Source organism: Salvia splendens, chromosome 9 (genome assembly GCF_004379255.2).
Source record: "Salvia splendens isolate huo1 chromosome 9, SspV2, whole genome shotgun sequence".
Taxonomy (NCBI): domain Eukaryota; kingdom Viridiplantae; phylum Streptophyta; class Magnoliopsida; order Lamiales; family Lamiaceae; genus Salvia; species Salvia splendens.
This window is the reverse complement of record NC_056040.1, coordinates 15553189-15572825: the sequence shown is the minus strand read 5'-3', so window position 1 is coordinate 15572825 and position 19637 is coordinate 15553189. Positions and strand designations below refer to the sequence as shown.

Below are 19637 nucleotides of genomic sequence, written 5' to 3'. Positions count from 1 at the left end.
TCTAAACTATATTGAGACTTTTACATTATTTATCTTTTACTTATAACCATTTATTCTTAGGACTTCCCACTTTCATAATTTACTATATTAATCTTTTGCTCATCAAAACATATTAATTTCCGTATCGCCTTCCACATGTTGTCATTTCTTAAGACATCATATATCATCATTCTTTTCTTGTATTACCACATATCACTTTATTACAACATCTATACGTTCACCGTGTTTTCCAGATAATATCTCATATCAATACTATCACATTGCACCATAATTCTTCATATACTTACTTACAAAATATATGTTTCCATGTAACTCCTTAATTTATTTAATTAACTAATTATTATTTATTCACACTTATTCTTATCTTATAAGCATATTACTTCCCATAATCTGTCATACGTCCTATTTCCATATCCAAAGTCATTCATTCATTTATAACTTTATGTCACATTCTTATCCACACACCAACGCAGACAAATCGCAAACGTTAACCCATTTCAAACACATATAACGATCACCAAGGTACTCATATACTGAAATACATATAATCAGAAATAATATATAACATAAATTAAAAACAAACCATTTCATATTCATATGCATATGCCACTCTAATCAGTTTATTATTCTGTAACAGTCAAGCCTGGTATCTGCCCGGGATTCCTCTATGACCCGAAGGTCTCTCTATAATTGGACTCGTAGGTCCCTCTGTATTTGATCCGAAGGTCTCTCTGTAATTGGACTCATAGGTCCCTCTGTATTTGACCCGAAGGACTCTCTGTAATTGGATTCATAGGTCCCTCTAAAATTTCAGATCCAGTACAAGGCTGTCACAGATCCTCTTTATTCACATGATTCATGTACTTTCAATACCATATGTAAAACATCAATTACGTATTTCTATCATATAATTCATTTACAACATCATATCCATATCATATTCCACCATCTATATCAAATAATTCATAATCATATCAATTTCACACCATATGATCCAATAATTCACTCCAATTCAACATATAACAATCAACCACATAACACATGTAAAACTAAAAGTGTGATTTATACACACTTCAACACATATTATCACATTTCACACCATATTATTTCTATCATCATCATATAATTATATTTATACCATTTCTTTGTAGAACTTTCATATCAGGTTTATAAATATCATAATAATTCCATTTGTGTGTTCTAATGACATATATACATTTATCACATAGAATAACAAATTATTATACATTTAGTTCACATAGTTCAAATCAGAGAAGTAAAGTTTATAGTAAGGATATCCTACCTCTTAGGCTTATGAACATAAGCATATTTCACCTTGATACTTCTCTACCTTCTAGGTTCACTCCTTTGTCTCCAAAACGCACTATAGGTTCCTTCACCTGGATATGAATGATAATCTAACTGCACTTTTGATTCCATTTTCCATATATAAACACCGATCCTCATCTTTTTCCTCTTGACTCCGTTTCCTAAATATTTCTTCCTCTACCACTCTTTATATTTTTTTTTACTGTTTCCTTCTCTATCTCCCTCTCCTTCTCCCTATAAGATATACTTATATCCTATATATATATATATCCAATTTAATAGCTGTGATGTACTTTAAATAATAGCTACATTGTGTACACGTAGTAATTATATAGTGTACACGTATAGATATTCTATAAAACATACATAGAAATTGGGTGACTAACCTATTCCATGCAATTACACGTGTATACACTGATATACATATACGAGCATATAACATATTTTATTATATTAAATTAATTCTATCTCACTACATATTTGCATGCACAAAAATAATACTTCCATACACACTATCTCGTTTATTACATATGCACATATGACTACTATTTAATATTTAAGATAGCACATATACATATAATATATAATAGTATTTATTTGTAATTACTTTAAAGGGTCTAAATCTCGGATAATTAATTATATTGACTATTCTAAGATTATCAGATACTATATTACTTTTGTAAATACTCTGCATTACTTTTATAATACTCATATACACAATAATTTCAGATTTTTCAGATTAGGGATGTTACACCACGGGTTGCGGGCTACATTGACATCCATACTTACACTTATGAGTTGGGTTCACTTTCATTCTTTATCCAACAATAATTGTTTGCAAGTTGTTTTTGGGTTGTCCTAACAATTGTAATTGTTGTCGCACCACATCTACCTTATGACACCAATAATGTGCGTATTTTTTGTGTCCAGTCTCACAACTTCCATTTTTTGGATTCAATATTGAATCGGACCATTTATGTGCCTACCAATTACCATGCATAAACTATACCAGCAATTTTCGTAAAATATGAAAATAAAAAAATTATATAATTACATCCAATATATCGAAGCTCATCGATAAATAAATAAGTCAATAAAATGTATGATGTACCTTTTAAATTAGCTTAGATTCATTTAGTTCTGTTTTGAGATGAATTATGGGATATAAACTCTTATGCATGAATATGCATAGCACGTCGATTAAAAAAATACTACAAATTAAAATATGATAATTAGAATATAAAAAAGTTATTGGAAATTGCTTTTTAGCCAATTTTCGAATTATGTGGGTTTTTAAGATTTCGCAAGTCAACGGTTTACTCATTGAAATCACGTTTATTTTAATCACATAACTGTTATAGTAAATAGTTTTAAAGTCATAGATAACCGAGTACAGTATATTTTATTATGTTAAAATGTTAGTATAATTAATGTTATTCAGTAAACATTCTTTATTTTTCATTATTTTAATTATGTGAATGTTTCCAGATAGTCCAATAAAATATGATATTAAATCAAGTGCCAGTAATAAAAATGATGAATATTTTGGTACCTCGCATTGTTTAGATGGTGTATTAAATCATATAATATATTTTGGTCTCAGAATTAACATTCCATTTTTGGCTCAAATTACACATGATATATACTCCACATAGATTCATCTTATAAAAAATTTGATCCTTGTCACAGTTGTGATATTTTCTAAACACTGGAGTACATTTTAAACATTGTGATATTTGTGAAAACACACTTAAACGGTGTGACAATTGTAGTGTTTTCTCTAAATAATAACCATAAACTATAGTACTACTAGTTTCAAATGATAAATTAGCAAGCCACATGTGCAACAGGCAAATGTAAATATCTATTTTTATTTGATAGTGGCCGCTCTTGGGCTGGGAATCCAAAATGGGCCAGGAGCTGGACACTACAAAATAGATTTTTTAGGAAGTGATTATTTGAAGGGATGTAGTATTTGTGAAGTACAACTATTTTAAAATAATATTGGACGATAAATCTATTTTTATTGGGGCTACTGTCGAAGTCATGGTTTTAATGATTTCAATGTACAACTTCATCATAAAGTATTGAGATATTTATGACTTACCTAGAAATAGGCTTCACAAATTTCTCATTTCTGAGTAAAATACTAAAAAATTAGGGGCAAAATGGACATATGACAGATATGAAATTAGTGGGTAAGATTGGAATGGAAGTTTAAGTAGCTATCATTCCACATAATCAGATGTTGGTGTTTGTGGATGTGGATTACACGCTACAAGAGTCTTAGTATTGCCTAGTTTGGCTCTCAAATTTGGCTCCTCATCTTTAGAGTGTCCACTATAAGGTGGACACGCCCAATAGCCCCGCCCCAGTTTTTGTCTATAGCCCCAGTTTTGTTGTCCATAGCCCCAAAATTCTATTTCCGCCACTATAGTGGACACTTCCAATAGCCCCAAAATTTTATAATTAAAATAATCGCATTATAAATAAATAGAAAATTATGTAATTATTAGGGCCGAATATTCGTTGTATTTCAAACCGGTAAAATTTTACAACGAATATGTAAAATAAAATACAACTAAAAAATCCGCCACCGACTACTCGGTGTCGGAGTCGGCTTCCTCGTCGTCTTCTTCTTCACCTCCTTCTCCTCCTTCTCGTCTTCTTTTAGCTCCACAGTCATGCCAACACCTTCATATACTAACATGGAGTAGATTAAACAGAAAACCGAACACTTTCAATGTTTAATTATTGCTGTAGTGGAATAGAAACACAGCTAGCAAAATATAAACCCCAAAATCAAGCAGCTCTAACATAGTAAGGAAGAAATTTACCAGTAAATTAGCAGCAGAGGAGCTCAAAGGAGAGATTTCTCGGGACCGGCGAATTCGCCGCGGCGGTGCACTCCACTATAGCCGCCGCGCCTATAGGCGCGGCTATAGACCCCTCGCCGCGACATCGCCGCGCACACGGCTATCGCGCGTCCGCCGCGTCTCCCCCCCCTCGCCGCGTCCACCCCCGGGCCGGACACCTTCTCCACTATAATCCGCCGCCCCACCGCCGCGCCTCGCGGCTACCGCCGCGCCTATCCATAGTGGATGCTCTTAGGGCGGTTCCTATGCCGTTCCGGCGGAACGGTTCCGCGGTGGCACGCGTTGCGGGGTGCGTTCCGTCGCCGTTCCGTGCCGTCGCCATTCCTACGCCGTGCCGCGTTCCGTTCCGGAGGAACGCGGAACGGAACGTTCCGCCACGCGCCGAGGCGACGTGGCGGCCTCCCATTCGACGCGTGAAGCCCACTCGCTGCCCCGCGAGTGGGCTTCGTCCGGTGACGCAATAATTCATTTTTTTTTAAAATTCGAATTTAATAAAAAAAATTTTGCAACGGTAATGAGACCGTTTTTTTTATATCCGTTTTTTATTTTTTTTTAATTTTTATTTTATTTATTTACTCTATAAATACTCCTATTTCATACTCATTTCAATAACAAACACACATCTATTCCTCTCTATTTCCACCCCAATTTTCATCTCAAATCAACTATATTTTCCTTCTCCCAAATTTAATCAAACTAATGGATCCTTATGAACAAATGCGTCAAATATTGGAACAATCACTTGAAGAAGATCGACGACGGGAGGTGGAAGAAGCCGCGCCGCCCCAACGACGCTCCCGTACGTACATCCATCGTAACCGGAGTTTTGGATGGTAAAGCGCCGGCCATCAACTTCGTCGCCAACAACCGGCTTTATAAAATGGGGTACTATCTCGCCGATAGCATCTACCCGAAGTGGCCTACCTTCGTGAAGACGTGCAGTGGGTCTGCGAACCCAAAGCAGACTCTTTTTGCGCAGAAGCAGGAGGCTGCTCGCAAGGATGTGGAGAGGGCGTTCGGGGTTCTCCAAGCGCGCTTCAACATCATCAAAGCCCCGGCTCGTACGTGGTTCATGGAAAACATGGTCGACATCATGTATATGTGCATAATCTTGCACAACATGATTGTCCAAGACGAAGGACCCGAGGCGGGAAATTGGTTCGACGACGAATCCCCCGGAAGCTCAACCGCAAGTAGTCCGCCTCGAAGTGGAGCGCATCCGTCTATACAAGAACGGTTATCTATTCGTGCAAGGACACGCGACTCTAGTGCCCACACCCAACTCCAACATGATCTAATTGAGCACATTTGGGCAAATTTTGGCGGATGAAATTATTAAAATTGTGTATTTTTATTTTTTTAGGATTTTAATTGTGTGCTTTTTATTTTTTTACGTTTAATTTGTAATTTTTTTTAATGTTGTGTGTTTTTTAATAAAGTGTGTTTATTTTTTAAAGTGTGTTTATTTAAATTGAATTGGGTTGGAAATAAAAAAAATGAAATTGAATGAATAGTAATTTAAGGAACAGTTAAGGAACGGTTAAGGAACGGAGGGTTGCAGGTTCCGTTCCTTAGTTAAGGAATGGAGTAAAAAAGTACAGTGGGGCCCTCAAATAGTGGTTTAAGGAACGGTATAGGAACAGCGTTGTGGATGGCCTTACAGTCTTTATGCAGCGTGGTTTACTCTTTTAAAGTTTGCTTTTTTCCTTGTGGACCAAACACGACTTTAAATCTCTCTCCTCCCCCTTCTCCCTTCTAGACGATTCTTCGCTTGCGGGGCCCTTCTATTGTTTTAATTTTAAATCAATCTCAAAAATTTTAATCAAAATATAATTTTTTTAATTGTCATATAATGGAAAAAATAAAAATTAATATTAATATAATATAATAAAAAAATAACATTATTTTAAAAAAATATTAGTACTACAATTTATTATTTTGAGTGTTCATTTAATATATTAAAAATAATGTGATTTTGTGTCATTATTTGATTTTGAGCATCATAGGATAATTAACAAATTTCAAAAGTTGTAATTTTATATTTTTATTTTAAAACTTATAGAAATAACATAAATCAATGAAAATTATAATTATTCCTTAATTTTTTTTTTGCTTCTTAAAGCATCAAAGACTCCTTTCTTTCATACTCGTTTTAATATAGTTAGCTCTTTTTGTAAATTTTCAATGTTGTGTGTTGCAATTTTAAATTGGTTATTAAGATAACTGATTCATGCATTTAAGTTCATGCGTTTTTTCCAGCAGCGACATTTTCCTTACGTGCTTCTGATCCATGGTTTTTTAATCCATGTTATAATCATGTAAATTGTAAAACTTATGTTATTTGTGAAATGGGTAAAATTAATAATAATATCATTATTATATTATGCAATAAGCACTTTTTCGAAATTACGGAGAATATAATTTTGGTATTGAACTCCCATTGTTCATGTACTATTATAGTATACAAAGTAAGCAAATTCATTGAAAAATAGCCAAGGGAGTATGAAACATATATATAAAAATTAATGAACACAACATTTTTTATGATTTTTTATTTTGGGAATTTTTTAATTTAATTTTAAAAGAGCATGACCTTTGAAAATGAAAACAACGGTTCTTCAATTTTGAGAAATAAATAAGCTGAACATTTTTGTCGCGGAATCAAATTATATCTCTATAAGAAAACAAGGGGACAATAATATTTCTCATTGTTGTTTTGCTCGACATATCAGAGTGGGAGCTCAAAGTCAAATGTCACGCACAAAGGAAACTTAAAATCTCTAAAGTATTTAAGGATAATTCGTGATTCAACTAAATCTTAATTATACTATAGTATTATTTTCTCACTGAATTGCCCTTATTATATTTTAAAGACATAATTTAAATGTATTTGATCTAAAAAACTTATGATAAATTCACATATTATTTCATGTTTGATTTGAATATAGGATTGCAGCTACCTAACGAAAAATTAATCTTCCAAATTTACAAATATTCAATTTGATAAAATAATACTTGTCCTAAACTATCATAGAAGTAAATATATATAAAATATATCAAGTCATTTTAAATGAATTAATATTCATAAATCAATTTAATATAAAATAATTAAAAAATCCATTTATGTGTATATATGCACAAATCAATTATCACACATATACTTTATTGGGAATGTTATATTGATAACTCAATACTTAATTGCTAACTATAACTAAATAATAGTAATTAGATATTCAAATTAAGGGCCTAGATCATTAGCCCCGAAATATCATTACGATAAAAAAACGTCAATAAAAGTATTAAGGTCAATTTACAACAAATTAATTGTAACTAACTTTTGAAAAATATACCATAACTTTAAAACGCATATAACATTCTCGATTTAAATTATTTTTTCTCACAACATATATCAAATTAAAGATAATTTCATAAGAGCATCGACAATGGCGGCGAGCGGACCGGCTAGCCGATCTCCGGCGCTCGCCAGTTCGCTCGCCGAACCATTGTAACCGGCGAGCGCCATTTCGGCGAAAAAATCGGCGAGCGCATGCCGATCCGCGAGCGCTGGCCGATGCGCTCGCCGGTCCGCCCGCCGCCATTGCAGGCTCCGGACCGGCGAGCGATCGACCAGCGAATTTTTTTTTTAATTTTCGAAACACTATATATACGCGCTTTGCACGTCATTTTCATTCGCACCACTTGTTTTAACGAGTACTCTCTCTATCTTAATTTATGTACAAGATCAACAACGTGAAATGGAGAACAACAACGAAGGTACTCCAATGACGAGCGAGTCTCAAACTCCCCCGTTACCTATGGGAGGTGGATGGGGTCCGATGCCCGGGTACTAAAACATGTACCAGTGGCAGCAGATGATGTCCGGGATGGCAGCCGGGGGGAGTATGCCGGAGGGTTACCGTCGATGCCGGGGTGGGCACCCGGTATGCAGATGATGCCAGGGTGGGCACCCGGGATGCAGATGATGCCGGGGGGTAGAGGCGACGCAGGGGACGCTGGGGGACGAAACGTCTATCGCCCCAGTTTTGATTTTTCGACAGCTTATTCGCACACATTGACCCTAACGGAGGCGCAGTTCACTCAATATGAGACTTTCTCTTTAGAGGAGTTGGGGTTTGATCTTCTCGGTGTTCCAGAAACTCCCGTTCAAACGGGGGAGTAGGGCGGGGTCGCTCCCCCCAAAGAAGAATGGCAAGGGGAAGGGCAAGAGGGTCGGCGAGTCGTCGCAGCCGGGTGAGGACGACTCGGTACGGAGGAAGTGGACGGATGCGGAGAACGTCGCGCTATCCAAGGCGTGTGTGAGTGTTTGCAATGATCCCCTCACTTCGAACAATCAGAGGATCGTCAATATGTGGGCCAAAATAGCAGCAGCCTACAAGGCATTTTGCCCGGAGGGGAGGCCGCACAACGGGGAGGAGTGCCGGAAAGCGTGGGACCGAATCAGGGCTGGGGTCTCCCAATTTTCGGGCTTGTACGCCAACGCCCTCCGCATGCAGAGCAATGGCCAAACGGAGGATGACTGCAGGAGGATAGCGGAGAAAGCCTTCCCCCAGCCCGGGTTGTATAAGGAGTTCACCTACTAGAACTGCTATGAGGTGGTGAACGACTCCGAGAAGTTCCGGGCAAGTGTCGACGCTGACTGGCCGAAGAAGCAACGACTGAACTATACCGGTGATTACAACGGCAGCAGCGGCGGTTCCCACGACCTCCCCGAGGGTGCTGAGGAGCTCCCGTCCCCTCCATCGTTCGCTCGCCGAACTCGCCCGATTGGTCAAAGGCGGGCGCAACGAGAAGCGAGGGGGGCGCCGGGGGGTCCCAGAAGTTCCAGTCGGCATCCCCCCTTGGCCAGTCGACAGAGGATCTCAAATTCTTCGCGCGTCAACAAACGCGTGCTCAGATGGTCAAGATCTTAGCTGATTGGAAGGCGGCAGAGGACCCTGGGGAGAAGAGTTCTCTTCACGCATTGCTCGTGAGCATGCGTGACGATTTGAAGGCCACCGCGGCACGGGGGGTATCGGCGGCGACGGAGACGAGGAGTGAGGCGGAGGTCGGGATTTTTTTTAAATAATGTAATTTTTTTTAAATTAATGTAATTTTTTTTAATGTACCTTTTTTTTTAATTTAAATAATATTATTGAATTTTCTCGTATCTGTGTAGTAAATTTAATTCCATATTTTGTGTGATTGTCAATTATTTGTTTTATATAATTTTGAGTGATGTGGCTAGCCTATTGCTAGGCTATTTGCTTGTCTTGATGATGTGACAGGAGGATTTTTAGTGCTGATGATGTGGCAGGAGGAGTATGTGGTTGAGTTATGGCTAGGCTATTCTTATTGTGCATGCCCTAAGGATTCTAACAAGATCTCACTTGCACATGTTCCGATGTCAAAATTTAAAAAAAAATAGAAAATTTTCAAATTTTTCGTACAAAAACAAATGTCAACATGATATATAAAATATGTCAATATAATACATGTAGAATGTCAATATAAGCAATGTGTTAACATTCTCAAAGCATTGTGTTGACATTCTTACAACATTGTGTTGATATTTTCGAAACACTATATTGACATTTTCATCCAAAACCCTAATTTGGTAGTTTTTTTTATCTTTTTCGATTTAATTAATAAAAATAAAAATTACACATGAAAAATTATAGACCACAAGCTTTCTAAAATCCTATGATCTCAAATTAGTTGTAGTTAATAATTAAATGATGAGTTAGCAAATGGTCACTCCCCTATACTCTATAATACCAAAAGATCATAAGAAATTGCAAAATTTAAGAGCTTCTTTACTACCAAAAAACAAGTAGGGGTTAGAGTATCCACTATAGGGGCGGCGCGCCGGCCGCCCCTGAACCGCCGCCGCCGCGCCTACATATAGCGTGGGAAGCGTCCGCCCCGAGGTGGACGCATTTTTTGGGGTGGAAGGCCCATCGGCTAGAAGGCGCCGAGGACACGCCGGGGTGTGTCGCCGGTCATCGGCGTGCCGGTAGGGGGGACAATTTTTTTTATGACGGGAAGGTTGATTTGAGGGAGGAGAGATGGTGGAGGAGGCAGCGGCGTGGAGACTGTGTGATGGAGGAGGAGCGATGGCGGGTGGTGGTGGAATGGCGAAGAGGTGGCACGGAAAAGAAGTAGGAGGGGGCGCAACGTGAAGAGGTATGGGCACATAGGGGAGGGGGCGCAGCGTGAAGAACATGTGTGATTTTCTATTGATTAAATTTTCGTTGAATAATTTTTCATTACTTTAATACGATGAAAATTTAGTGTTCAATTTTAATTTATTGAATTATAGCTGTTTTTTTCTAATTATGTGTAGTCCGATAATTTTTATTATAATTGAATTAAAATATAAATAAAATATTAAAGTGAAAAGTGGCTAAAAAGTGTCAATTATAGCTGCAGACACTTTTTTTTGTGGGTGCGGACAAATAAACTAGGGCTGTGGACAAAAAAAGTGGCGGGGCTATTGGAAGTGTCCGGCTTATAGTGGACACCCTTAGGGCATCCACTATAAGACGGACACTTCCAATAGCCCCGCCCCCTTTTTTGTCCACAACCCCAGTTTATTTGTCCGCGCCCGCCAAAAAAAGTGTCCGCGGCTATAAGGTGGACACTTCCAATAGCCCCAAAATTTTTAGCCACTTTTCTTTTTATATTTTCGTTTATTTTAAATCAATTATAATTAAAATTATCGGAATGTAAATAATTAGAAAACGAGCTGGGAAGGATAGCCGCCATATCCCGATTCGTCAGTGCCGGGTGATTCGTCGTCTCCACCGTGCATTTTTTAGAGTGAAAGTGTAGAGAGTGAATAAATGGAGAGTGTTTGAAAAGAGTGTAAAATGGGTGGTGGAGGAGTGGTATTTATAATACAATTTTTGAAAATAATTAAAAAAAAATTATAAATTTTCTGGGGCGGCCGGCGCGCCTATAGGCTCGGCGAGGCGTGACCGGCGCGTCCTCACACCCTTATCGCCGGAGGGCCTTCTGCCCCAAAAATGGCGTCCGCTTCGGGGCGGATGCCCCATGCACTATAGATCGGTGGGGCGGCGGGCGGATTGGGGGCGGCCGGCGCGCCGGTCCTATAGTGGATGCCCCTTATATTGTGGTCAAAAAGTGTATCCACAAAATAATAGTACTAAAATTAATGCCCTTTTATTTTATATATTTCGTATTAATATTTTGCATTTATTATAGTACTACTAATTTAATGCCAGAGCCTTTATTTTTTGTCAAAATCCTTTTTGTGCACAAAAAATTTCGAGTGGGGCCAAGCTAGGATTTTTTCGAGCCAATTGACACTTTACCGATCTTACATTGTTTAGGGCAAAAACATGGTTAGGCCTAAAAATGGATCGAACCATATACATGCACACACATGTATTATGCATTTGACGGATTATGAAGGGGACAAAATTGAAAATAATAACACACGAAATAGTGCCAAATATATCATTTTTGGATGGAAATAGGTTATTACTCCCTCCGTCCCGTGCTACTCGCACGTTTGCTTTTCGGCTCGTCACAAAGTCCTTACACTATTTATAATTTAAGTTAGAATTAATGCATTTAATTAATATGTTAGTTTAAGTTAAGAGCTCTTTTATTAAGTGATGTCTCATTACACCTAAAATTCTTTTTTAATTACACAAAAAAATCAATCCCAAATTTACGGCCTAAAATGAAAAGTGCGAGTAGCATGGGACGGAGGGAGTATTAATTTTATTTTCCCCATATATAATTAAATTTGACTAATAAATATAAGCGCCGTTCTATTTCTTTTATATCTCTTCAATTTTTTATACAATTATCTTAATTAACAGTTTCGTTTATATTTAATCCTACAAAAATAAATAGGAGTAATATAATTACATAGCTCTGGTTGTGTTATACTTCTAACTTATATTCATTCTTTTGACCGCTCGATGTACCATTTCTTTTTGGGCAAAAAAAAAATTTAATATTTTTTATTTTATTCTCTCATTATATTTTTAATTTATTTTATTTTCACTTTAACTTACTAAACTCTATTTTACTAAATCTCGTATTTAAAAGAAATGATTCTAACTATTTACACCAGTAATTAAGAATGTTATTCTATGATTAGCTCTCCATCACTTCTTACCACTATACCAATAAACATACTAGTACAATAAAAAAAAAATTATCATCAATAAATTTGGGTAAAGATAATATAATGAATTACTAAGATTGACCTAAAAATTCAAATTTACCGAGGGCACTCTAGTCATTACATTATAATCGCCGAGGCCAAGCGAAAGCATCACGTGTTAGGTAATCCAAGCGAGTATAAGGGTATCCACAATAGGGGCGGCGCGCCGGCCGCCCCGGAGACGCCGCCGCCGGGGCTATCTATAGTGCGGAAGGCGTCTGCCCCGGCGTGGACAGATGGGAGGGGGCGGAAGCGCCATCGGCGACAAAGCGGCAAGGACACGCCGGTTGGAGAGCGACGCACCGATAGGTTTGCTGAGTCCGAGCTTACCTGATACTCCGTCAGCACGCGTGGATACGCCGGTTTCGACGAGAGTCGGCGGGATCAGTGGGGCCGGTGGAAGCGGCGGCGACGATGGGGGGAGGAGACGGCAGCGGCGGGGGCGGCGTCGGCAGCGAGGCAACGGGGGCAGGCAGTCGTTGGTCCACGCACTACACCAAAGCAGAGCCCATTGTTGTGGCGAGGGCCTAGGATGCCGTCACATCGGACTACATAGTTGGCACCGATCAGACCGAGACAAGCTTTTGGAAGCGCGTCATGTTGGTCTACAACGAGTACAAGCCGAGAGGCGCCAAACCGCGTGACGCGGAACAGATCCGCAAAAAGTGGTCTAGGATTCTGAGAGCCACCAAGAGGTTCGTGGGCATATACCAGAACAACCTGCTCACTGCTGAGAGTGGCCGCAGCGAAGCCGACGTGAAGGATATGTCTATGTCCCAATTCAACACTGAAGGCTTTCCTAAGTTCACCTCCTGGGAGGAGTATCTCGTTCTCGAGAACTACCCGAAATTCAAGGCCATCTTTGCGGATGAGCGGGATGATCTTGGGGCGAAGCGAACTAGACACAACAGAGCCGGGGACTACAGCAGCGGCAGTGGCTCACAATCAATCGACCTCAACGACGGCCAAACGGAGGAGCCCTCCGCTACACACACTAGGCGCCCACGCCCTCCGGGGCAACATGCCACTATCCGAAACGCTAGAGGATCTGCACGTTCCTCCCGCCTCTGGTCGGTCGCATCTGGATCCCGCATCTCGCAGCCCGCTTCTAGATCGTACTCTGTGGGCACTGGTCCTCACGAGGTCTTGAACAGGAACCTGGATGTGCAGTTGATGAAACAACTGCAAGATAACTGCTGTTTCTACGAGGCCGCAACCGACCCGATCACCAAGGAGTTATACTACGCGCTCATGTGTAGGATCAAGGAGCAGCTGGGGTTGTATGGTGCAGCGGCGGCAGAGGCAGCGGGCGACGGAGGCAGAAGTGGTTGAGAAGAGGCGGCGGATTCCGACTCCGCCACCGAGTAGACGGTGTCGGTGTTTTTATTTGTTTTTTTTAAATGTTCGTTGTTTAATTTTCCCGTACCTATAATACAACGAATATTTGGTCCCAATATTTTTTTTACATTTTAGTATTATCTCGTTTTCTAATTATTTACAGTCCGATAAATTTAATTATAAAAAAATATAAAGTGAAATGTGGCTAAAAAAGTGTCCACTATTGATGCGGAAACTTTTTTTTGTGGCCTCGGACAAATCAGAAGTGGCTGAGGACAAAAAAAGTGGCTTGTCCGAGGGAAGTTTCGACCCTATTGTGGATACCCTAAGAGTATCTACAATAGGGGAGGCGCGCCGGCCGCGGCTATCTATAGTGCGGACGCAGTCCGCCCCGGCGTGGACGGATGGGAGGGGGCGGAAGGGCCATCGCCGACTACTCGGCGAGGACACGGCGGGTGGGGAGCGACGCGACTGTCTACTGCGCGGCGGTCAGCCGATTTTTTTTAATAATTTAGAAATTTTAATAATTTTTATTATAAATACCCCTCCTCCACACACATCTTCACACCCATTTCACTCTCTATCCACTTTTCACTCTACAATTTTTCTATCTCTAAAAATGCACGGTGGAGACGAAGAATCACCTTGCATCAACGAATATTTGGTCCCAATACTTTTTTTTTTAATTTTAGTATTATCTCGTTTTCTAATTATTTACGGTCCAATAATTTTAATTATAATTGAATTAAAATATACGAAAAATAAAATAAAGTGAAATGCGGCAAAAAAAAGTGTCCACTATTGTTGTGGAAATTTTTTTTTTGTGGCCGCGGACAAATCAGAAGTGGCTGGAGACAAAAAAATGGCTTGTCCAAGGGAAGTGTTCTCCCTATCGTGGATACTCTAAAAGCATCCACTATAGTGGCGCCGCGTCGGCCGCCCCCGAACCGCCGCCGCGCCTACCTATAGCGTGGGAAGCGTCCGCCCCGAGGCGGACGCATTTTTCAGGGCGGAAGGCACATAGGCGAGAAGAAGCCGAGGACGCGCCGGGCGTGCCTCGGCGCGCCGTGCCTATAGTACGCCGGTCATCGGCTCGCCGGCGGTAGCCGGACAATTTTTTTATATATATTTATTTTCGAAATTTTTTTAATAAATACCACTTCCACACCCACAACTTCATACACTCTCCAAACTCCATCCATTTATTCACTCTCAACATTTTCACTCACTAAAAATGCACGGTGGAAACGACGAATCACTCGGCACCGACGAATCGGGATATGGCGACTATCCTCTTTCCTAGCTGTCGGGATCGAGTCAAACGCCCCCTCTGTGGGGTTCGAGTCCCACCCCCTCCATTCCAGTCTGGATCGCCGACATCCCCGTTGTGGCAACAGACCCAATTTCAGGGTCATGTCTCTATTCAGAGGAATTTGGGTCGCTCGACATTTGGAGATTACAGGCCCAGCATGGACGCGCCTAACCAACCACGACCGGAGACCCCTTTCCAATCCAGCCAATCTCCTTTCACCGATGCAGATAGATTCGCACTAGAGCAGATGATGGGTTGTTTGAGTTCGGGATTATCGGATACTCCGCCAGCCCGTGTGGATACGCCCGTTCCGACGAGAGTCGGTAAACGGTCCACGCACTACACCAAGGGCAGCGGCGGTGGCGAGGGCAGCGAGGCAACGGGGGCTGGCGGTAAACGGTCCACGCACTACACCAAGGTGGAGTCCATTGCTGTCGCGAGGGCGTGGGATGCCGTCACATCGGACCCATAGTGGGCACCAATCAGACCGAGCCGAGCTTTTGGAAGCGCGTCCTGTTGGCATACAACGAGTTCAAGCCAAGAGGCACCAAACTGCGTGATGCGGAACAGCTCCGCAAAAAGTGATCTAGGATTTTGCGAGCCACCAAGAGGTTTGCGGGCATATACGAGAACAACCTGCTCACTGCTGAGAGTGGCCGAAGTGAAGTCGGCGTGAAGGTGTTGTCTATGTCCCAATTCAACACGGAAGGCTGGCCGAAGTTCAACTTCTGCGAGGAGTATCTCGTTCTCGAGAACTGCCCGAAATTCAAGGCCATCTGTGCGGAGGAGAGGGGGACAGGTCCTGGGGCGAAGCGAACTAGACACAACATAGCCGGGGACTACAGCAGCGGCTCGCAATCAATCGACCTCAACGACGCCCAAACGAAAGAGCCCTCCGCTACACACTCTAGGCGCCCACGCCCTCCGGGCCAATATGCCTCTATCCGAGGCGCTAGAGTGGCTGCAAGTTCCTCCCGCCTCTCGTCTGCCTCGTCTGGATCGCGCATCTCGCAGCCCGCCCCTATACCGCACTCTGTGGGCACTGGTCCCCATGAGGTCTTGCAGAGGAACCTTGATGTGCAGTTGATTAAACAACTGCAAGAAAACTTCCGTTTCTACGATACCGCGACCGACCCGATCACCAAGGATATATACTACGCTCTCATGTGTTAGATCAAGGATCAACTAGGGTTGTCTGGAGCTGGGGCAGCGGGGGGAGGCTGGCGAGCGGCAGCGGGGGAGGCGGCGGAGGAATCCGACTCCGCCACCAAGTAGACGGTGGCAGAGTTTTTATTTGTATTTTTTAAAAATGTTCGTTGTATAATTTTTCCGTTTCCGTAATACAATGAATATTTGGTCCCAATACTTTTTTTTAAATTTCAGTATTACCCCGTTTTCTAATTATTTACATTCTGATAATTTTAATTATAATTAAACTAAAATAAACAAAAATAAAATAAAATTAAAAGTGGCAAAAAAAAGTGTCGGATACTTTTTTTTATGGGTGCGGACAAGAAGTGGCTCTGGATAAAAAAAATAACGGGGCTATTGAAAGCGTTAGCCTTATAGTGGATGCTCTGAGACATCCGTACACGAGCGGGTCGGCAAAAAACTGTTTCCGGTCGTAACACAAACAATCTCTCTCTCCTTTGTATCTCCGATTCCAAATTTTCCGATCGCCGACAGCCTATCCGTTTTCACAGCCGTACAGAAACTCCACCGCCTAGCTTCAGTTCTTCTCACGCACTAAGTGTGATCCACTGCGTGCTCGTGTGCACACACACCATATGCTTTGGAGAAGTCGAAAATTCCCAATTTATACGATTCATTAGCTCGGATGGATAAGTATAGAATGTGAATTTGAAGTAGGTATTAGTAAATACGAGTTTTGATCGGTCAGAGAAAAGCTTCAGCGGTGATAATGAGAACTCTGTGCGACGTCTGCGAGAGCGCGGGGGCGATTTTGTTCTGCGCCGCCGATGAGGCGTCGCTCTGCCGCGCTTGTGATGATAAGGTATTCATATATGTGGCTTTGATGTGTATGTGCGTGAATGGATGGATCTAACTCTAAATGGATTTTTTCCCTTTTTGATTTTGGTTAGTAATTGCTTCTATTTTTGTTCGGATTTTGGTAATTTTTTGTCGGAGATTTTTTTCAACTGTGATTGTTGTGCTCGACAATTATGATGTTGGAATTCATGTTTGCTTTTTCTTTGGTTCATTTTTCGCTTTCCCTTTCTGTTTACCGCAATTGAGAAGTCTCATATTCGCATTTTCTTTTCACAAAATAAATGCTACTGTAGTATAGTACATTTTTTTTAATTATAATCATAAAACATCATGCTCATTTATTTATTTAATGGTTATCTTCAATGTATAGTTTTTGTTTAAATATACAGCTTGATCACTGTAATTAGCCCATGGGATTAGATTTTAATTTTGGTTTAAGTATCAAATGCTGCTAATTGATGGATTTACTCATCTAAATATGAATGCTAATGCTTTACAAGCATTTTTTGCTTTGAAGATTTGTTTGGTGTTCATTGTTTTGTAAAGATGGGATTGATCTTGGTAATGCTGAAGAGAAGTCTGTGTAACTCAAATCTTGATTAATGGTCATTTTGAAATGTTGTTTTCCAAAGATGTATAGGCTTCTGCTTGTGTGTTGTGGCAGGTTCATATGTGTAACAAGCTTGCTAGTAGGCACGTGCGAGTTGGACTAGCCGAGCCTAGTGAAGTCCCACGTTGTGACATATGTGAGAATGCTCCTGGTATGCAGCCTCATATCTCTTACTACCTTTTGTCTTCATACTTGAGAAAGGCAAAACCACTTCATGGACACCGTTGTATGTAGCTTTCTTTTACTGTGAGGTCGATGGAACTTCCCTTTGTCTACAATGCGATATGATCGTCCACGTTGGTGGCAAAAGAACCCATGGAAGATATCTTTTGCTGAGGCAGAGAGTTGAGGTTTGTGGTTGTAAACGAAGGGCACTGGTTCCCTTTTGTACCAAGAAGACACAGCCTTGACCCTTTGTTTCGTTTATTTGCCTGGTTTCTGTAGTTTCCAGGGGACAAACCTGGAAGTGGGAGCTTGGACGAGCCAGGATCACATAGACTGAATCTTGGTGAAGCCAAGAGAGAACCTTCTCACAAGCCAACAATTGGAGGAAACGAGGATGTGGTAAATCATTGTGTTTCTGCTGATCCAACTCCAGAAAACAACACTGAGAATGATGGGAACATGGAGAATATGTTTATCGACCTCAATTCCAGACCTCAAAGGATGCATGGTCAACCTCCAACGCATCAGGTATTCATTTTTTATGACCACAGTCCGGTGAATCACACCTATTATCCACCAAGTTAGAAATTCAGTTGTTCTAAAAAGTTTAATTCTGTGTCTGTTTCAAGGGACGTCGGGATGGCGACAACAATCATCAGTCTGAAAGTGTCGTTCCAGATGGATACTTGAAAACGGAGCTTGAAAAGTAATGAAGGTATATTCCTTACATGGCCAAGTGATATCTATCATAGTATCTGGATTATAAATTTTCCATTACATTTTCTTGCACACGTCTATCTTTTCGATTTCTCCCCACAAAAGCCGGTCCAAATGCATCCCTTTGGTTCCTTTCTTTCTATGCCAAGTTCCTACAATGATCTATCTCATTATGTGAAACTGCAGCAGTTTGTTGATATAATGAGTCCTTTTATACAAAATCCCCTCTCTTTAGTAGTATTATTACTCTATTATTAATGAATTCATGAAATTTGACAGGACGACTTCTACTTTTTTTTTATCTTTCAGCACGGACTGTGTTTTGGGTTTTGAACTGTATCCAAAATGGTTGTCTTGTTTAAAGTGCCCTCGTCTGCACTTTGCAGTCGAGAGATGCAATGAAGCTGGAGTTTGCTGTTGTAATCATCTATACAAAAGAACTCCTTTTCACTTCACCTCACTGAAATGTTTGAGGTTTCTAGTCGTGGAGAGAAACATTTAGCCTATAACAAAATTGCTATCTTATTTAAATTTCTCGATCCTATAAGGTATTGTAGTGTACGTATAATGAGCTGTTGAATACGCTATTATGTAATCAAGAGGGGACAACCATAGTTTCATAGTGAAATGCTAGAGTCAATTGTTCTGATCTTTTTCATTTTCTTGCAACTACCTCCAGTTCAGTGCATCCTGCTTGCCGGCATATTTAGGCAATGGAATGAGACAGCATATAAAACATCTGTCCGTCAACAGTCAGATTTGAGGATTATTGTCCACGTTCCTCACTCCTCACTGGATTATGCAGTCTCTACCAACCAAAGTAGCTCTTGAAGAAAGCTTGTAGAGGATGGTAAGAGACGACCTCAAAAAATTGAAAAACTCAGCAATAAAGCTGCATCGAGTGATGAAATTATCCAGAATTAGTCTGTTATGTGTTGTGCAGTCGTGTGTTGTATCCGAAGTTCAATGGCTTTTCATGCAGCTTGATATGAAGATGCTTTCAACTCTTGTGTTTCTAGTTTTGGCAGTTAACAATATCATCGTTTAGTGTGCTTGTTTTTCTTACACCAAATCTTATGA

At 40.5% G+C, this 19637-nt stretch overlaps 2 protein-coding genes across 4 annotated transcripts; both read left to right on the top strand.

The window, feature by feature from the left end:
* The first annotated feature begins 13002 nt into the window (after positions 1-13002).
* LOC121749205 lies at positions 13003-13737 on the top strand. Its single transcript, XM_042143794.1, has one exon. It carries the CDS (start codon positions 13003-13005, stop codon positions 13735-13737), a length of 735 nt encoding a protein of 244 aa, XP_041999728.1.
* Positions 13738-16572: 2835 nt separating this feature from the next.
* On the top strand, positions 16573-19575 carry LOC121748563 (B-box zinc finger protein 19-like). 3 transcript variants are annotated; one of them, XM_042143000.1, is made up of 6 exons: positions 16573-17069; positions 17730-17826; positions 17910-18025; positions 18120-18368; positions 18470-18555; positions 19242-19575. In XM_042143000.1, the coding sequence occupies exons 1-5, from the start codon at positions 16977-16979 to the stop codon at positions 18548-18550; spliced, it is 636 nt and encodes a 211-aa protein (XP_041998934.1). In that variant the 5' UTR covers positions 16573-16976; the 3' UTR covers positions 18551-18555; positions 19242-19575. The 3 variants fall into 3 exon arrangements, with proteins under 3 accessions (XP_041998934.1, XP_041998935.1, XP_041998933.1); XM_042143001.1 differs by lacking the exon at positions 19242-19575 and adding an exon at positions 18837-19208; XM_042142999.1 differs by having other exon boundaries at positions 16574-17069; positions 19237-19575.
* The last annotated feature ends 62 nt before the right edge of the window (positions 19576-19637 follow it).